Here is a 5,490-nt window from a genome sequence, read left to right as displayed (position 1 = left end):
TGGGCTTCTAATCCTCACATACATTACAATTCCCATGCATGACGATTAATCTTAACTGTCACCTTGACTGGTCTGAGAGGCCTAGGAGATAGTAAAGCACACTTCTGACTGTGTCTGGGAGGGCCATGGGTGAGACCTTGGAGACTACATCTGGCTCCTTCCTCTCTGCTCTCTTACTCCTGTCCGCTTCCTGTATTCCATGATGTGAGCAGTTTTCTTCCACCATGTCCTTCTGCCATAATGTTTCTGCCTTGCAACCAGCTGACCATGGACTGAAGTCTCCGAAATCATAAGCCAACATCAATCTTTTCTCGTCTCTTTGTATATGTCAGGGATTTTGTCCCAGGAACAGAAAGGTGACTAACATACCATGTAACTATTACTAAAGCAGTTTCATCAACTGGCCATGGAACTAGGATTTAAAGACAAACCAAGCTCTCCAGGCACGGGCCTAGGTCACGATGACATGGCCAAACGCACCAAGCAGGTCAGCACTGTTGGTAAATACAGGACCTGCTACGGGGCCTCACTCCAGAAAATGGTGAAGGAAACTGACATCAGTCAGCATGCCGCGTACACCTGCTCCTCCTGCGGCAAGACCAAGGTGAAGAGATGGGCTATACGGAACGGGCACGGTAGCTTCCGCACACAAACAGTGGCTGGTGGTGCCTGGTCCTACAATAGCACTTCTGCAGTCACAGTCAAGTCAGCCACCAGAAGACTACAGGGACTGAAAGACCAGCAGAAGCTCTCCTCTCTGAGACAGCCATAGCCTAAAATAAATGGGTTAATTTATGTAAAAATAAATAAATAAATGTAAAAAACAAATCAAGCCCGGTATGGCGGCGCACACCTGTAATCCCAGCCCTTGGGAGGCTAAGACAGGAGGATCGCTGCTAGCTTGAGGCCAGCCTGGGCTACAAAGTGAGCTCAAGGCCAGCCTGAACTACATAGCGAGACCCTGCCTCAAAAAGATGAAACACAAAACAAATCAAATCAAAGTTCTCATTGAAATATAACAAAAACTCCTGTTTACAGAAAAACTCCCATCCTTATCCACCTTGAATGAGCCACAGCCCACAAAACACTGGCACCTGAGGTGTTCCAGAGTCAGGCGTCCAGTCTGCCGATATCCCGTGTCGCTGGTGACGGCAGGAAACCGCAGCGGGTTGAAGGAGGTCCTATACTGCCCCGTGTCCCTTTTCCTTAGTTCAAATACACACTCGGATCTAAAGGGAAACCGAAGCTTTATTCCTCAAGGGCTCGTCACGTTCCCATGCAGTTCTCAGCTCAGTCAGGTGTGCTGTGAAAGGGGCCTTTATAATTTGAGAGCATAACAAAGTATGCAAATGGAGAGAAAGAGGCAAAGCAAGGAGGGGGGGGGATGCATCAATTTGCTGCCATCTTAGTTTGAATGGCTGTGATTGGATATCCATTTACAGGAATTGGGGGAATGGTTAAAAAAAAAAGGTAAAGATTTTAGAGAAATTAGCATCTAAACTGGTTAACCACAGGAAATCACAAAATTGCCTTGGTTTTTACAGCAGTGGTCCCCAAAGTGTGGTCCTTAACCCCCAGCAACTCATCGCCTGGGGACCTGTCCCAGAGCAAATTTTCAGACCAGATCTGGAGAGGCCCGGGAAGCTGCTGAAACAAACTCTTTAAGTTGTTCTGGGTGTGAGTGGTTCTACCCGCAGTCCTGGCAGCGTGCAAAGAGGAACGGGAGAACCAGCTAAAGACACACGTTTTCCCCACCCCGGGAAATCCAGACAGGGAGAGAGACGGCTCTTCATCTGAAAACCAGCGAAGTTTGTTGGCTGAGGCAGTGATTTTTATTATTCCCGGGAGTATGGTACTAATTTCAGCTATTCGCTCCAGTTTATGACTTGCTAAATACTTCTCCCCCAAGGGCTCTTCTTTCTTCCCTCCTCCCTCCCTCTCTTGCTTTTCTCTTCAGTGTTGAGGATCAAATCCGGACCCGGAGCACACTAACCACGCTAACCATGCGCTCTACCGCTGAGCTACACCGCCGGCTCCACGCTGCCTTTGCTAGCGCAGAGAGACCTCCTCCTCCTCAGGTAACCCCCAGAGCTAGCACTGCGACGAACCAACAACTTAGTGTGAGCACACAACTGCTGGACAACGAAGAACACAGCCTCTGTCTGAACTGATATAAGCTCTGTTTACTAAGATAAAGACGGCAATCACTCTGTCTCTTCTTTCACTTCTGCAGGCTTATAGGAAAAAGAATGACATACAATTACAGCATTTTATACTTTTTAAGGTGGTGTCCTTACACACCTCTATAGGACAGCTGGGGTGCAGGGCTGAACCTGGTGGCCCCACAATTTCATAGTCCTTACGACCCGGGAGAAACGCCGTAGTTTCTAAGTTTTGGATTTCATTTCCCCACCTGCAATGTGATGCCAGCACAACCTCCCTTAAAAAGAACACATGGTAACTGTGGGCCGCTCGTCCCGAAGACACTAGCAGCAGTGACGGCCGGGGACACTCATACGGCTCAAACGCAGCACGCATTTTGCATCGGATCACAAATCCAGCCTAAACCCAAGATTTCTTCTGATCCTTCTTAGGAAGACAATAAAATTACAAATGAATACCTATAGGTGAACGGAGAAAAAAATCAGAGTTAAATTAAGGAACGCACAGCAGAGGAAGCTGCCATCAACGATGTTTAATGAACATCTATCTTGGGTGCTGCTTAGGAAGCGGCTGCCCTACTGAAAGGAATAGAAGAACTATACCCGCGCGGCACACACGTGTACATACACACCATACGCGCTTCGTGTCCCCACAAAGCATGCGTTGGAAGCTTTTCCTCCAGTGCAAGCACTGAGAGTTAGACTCTGTAGGGGTGACTGGTCCCTGAGGACTCTACCTTCACGAACAGGTGTGTGTGTGTCTCTATCACGGCAGTGGGTTTGTTACCACTGGAGTGAGCTTCTCAGGAAAGGTCAAGTTTGAGTCCCACTCACCTGCCTGCAAACGTGCTCGCACACTCCCCTCACCCCACATTTTCTCTTCCCTCTTCTACCGTGGGATGGGGTAGGGAGAAAGCCCTCGTCGGCCGCCAGCCTCAAACCTGTGGCCAGTGCACTTACATGCACCATAAAGCACCCAGCCTGTGTTTACGCTGTTGCAGCAAGGCTAAATGGACGGGGACACCAGACGCACACATTCTGCCTGGAAGCAAAAGAGAAGTTGATGCGTTTGACACACAAATGGAATAATTACGCATCCTGCTCATTTGTTTGGCAGATGATTTATTTTTGGTGACTCTAATGAACAACTCAGGGAGATCTACACTTATAGCTGCAATCACACACATACAGAAAATACATTTCATTAACCCTAGAGGCGCTCCAACAACCATGATGTAAGACGCTGTCACAAATTATACCTCTGCAACTAAAACCTACCAACACAACTCACTCTGCTCAAGCTAGGTGTCATGGCACATTCCTGTAATTCCAGCACTCTGGGAGGCTGAGGCAGGAGGATCAGCTTGGGCAATTTAGCAAAATAAAAAATTTGAAAAGGGCTGCGGGAGTGGGGGAATGTAGCTCAGTGTGTAGGCCCTGGGCTCAATCCCCAGTATCTCAGACACACACACACACACACACACACACACACACACACACACACAAAACATGATTGGGCTCAGTGTAGTTTAAGGTGATAGGTTAAATGTTTCTCACCACTATTCTAAACAACCACTAAAATCTAAATTTTTGGTGATTGCTTTGTAAGATTTAAATCTGTTAAGTAAATACCAACCTCTCTGGAAATAAGTTTTTAATTTTTTTAGAAATAAACTGTCACCACCTTGGACCACAGTGTCTGATCATAGTGGTGTTATTATAGCAGCTCCGTTATTGAGCCCTTACTGAACGGCAAAGCAGTGGGAAAGTCTTCACAAGCGCTGAAGTAGGAGGGAAGAAACACGTAGAAAGGAGAGAAGGACAAATCCTAACTTTAAAGCGTTACTTTTAAGAAACCTGCAGCCCCGAGGCACAAAGTTACCGAAAGCTACCATGCTTTTTTGCCACGCCCAGGAAACTCACTCAAATTAACTGAAAGATACAAAAAGCCGGGAAAACTGGGCCCTTGCTTTTTACCAGTAAACAGGGCTCCTGGTTTCCTCTGATCGCTGAGATCCGCACATTCCACAGCCTCCCACCCCCAGCAAACAGCACTGTTAATCCAACACCGTATCTCCGATCTTCAAACACATACCCGGTTTGCTTCCTAACCCAGCCCCCAAAGGGGTAACCGGACAGACACCAGAGATACACATCCTAGATGCGGGTGCCGAACCGTCACAGCACTGGGACTGCTTGTGCCACTGAAACCTCTGAAAGCTTCGCCATCCCTGCCTAGACAATGTTTTACACACAAACACCCCAGCCCCAGACCGTAATATGCCTTTCTTCAGCACCTGCACTCTATTTTCCCTGAGTGTGTACATACGTGTTTAACTCTGCCTAATAAGCCTGTTCATGCCTTTCAGCGACGAATCCTGCAATTCTTTCCTAAGGTAAGTTAAGAACCTACTCTGTTGGTGGGGAGAGCTGAAATCTCCATCTCCTTTTTGGGGGGACTACCTTCAACCCCACATAGCGGCAACACGATCGCTTTTAATACTCACAGCACTCACAAAACAGATACACTCACCACACTCATTTTTAGATTCAAAAACAGGTTCCACGCTGGGTATGGTGGCGCACGCGTGTAATCCCAGCACTCTGCGAGGCTGAAGCAGGAGGGTCACAAGTTCAAGCACAGCCTGGACAAGTTAGCAACTTACAAGACTCCATCTCAAGATAAAAATAAAAAGGGAAAGAGATGTACCTTAGTGTAAAGACCCTGGGTTCAATCCCCAGTACTACAAAACAAAAAACATACAAATAAAAATCCAAAGAGCCAAAAACCTGATGCTCCAGAATAGCCATGATTTGAACTGGGTTTATCCAAGGTCTCAACCTCTACGTCAGGTCACCTGTCCAAAGAAAGTCTGACCCCGAAACTCACGCAGACTGAAGCACTAAGACGGCTCCTGGTGAGCTCTACCACTATTACTTCTGACAGAGAACCTTGACTCTAAATACAGAGCAAGAAACACTCACAGCGCTGGAGGGACACACCAGCTCCTTCGTGTCTATGACGGAAGGGTGCAAACCAGTACTGCACACGTGAACGTCAGCGAACTGTTCACTGCCGACCCCCACTGAGATGTAGAATTTGTATCAGAATCTAAAGCATCGTATCACCCAGCATGGCTTGGCTGACACTGATTTGTAGCAAGCCTTTCTGGATAAAGGAGGCAGGGTCATCGTTTATTTATTTTTTATTTATTTCTTCATGGACTGGCAACCAATAGCTGGCTGGCCAATGCTGGACCAGAGGCTGCGTGCGAGCAGCAGTGGTAGAGATGATACATTGTGTGGGGCCGGCGGGGGTGGGGGGGGG

The 5,490-nt window shown here is 47.6% G+C and overlaps 1 protein-coding gene across 1 annotated transcript; it reads left to right on the top strand.

Moving 5' to 3' along the window:
• The first annotated feature begins 466 nt into the window (after positions 1-466).
• LOC102008192 (60S ribosomal protein L37a-like) lies at positions 467-772 on the top strand. The gene has a single exon (XM_005397532.1). It carries the CDS (start codon positions 467-469, stop codon positions 770-772), a length of 306 nt encoding a protein of 101 aa, XP_005397589.1.
• The last annotated feature ends 4,718 nt before the right edge of the window (positions 773-5,490 follow it).

The sequence above is a fragment of the Chinchilla lanigera genome, unplaced genomic scaffold (genome assembly GCF_000276665.1).
Source record: "Chinchilla lanigera isolate Chin_1 unplaced genomic scaffold, ChiLan1.0 scaffold00057, whole genome shotgun sequence".
Lineage (NCBI taxonomy): Eukaryota > Metazoa > Chordata > Mammalia > Rodentia > Chinchillidae > Chinchilla > Chinchilla lanigera.
This window is presented reverse-complemented; position numbering and strand designations above follow the sequence as displayed.

What these genes read in the sequence shown, in the direction of transcription:
- LOC102008192 (XM_005397532.1), top strand. Translation starts at nt 467, where the DNA reads ATGGCCAAACGCACCAAGCAGGTCAGCACTGTTGGTAAATACAGGACC.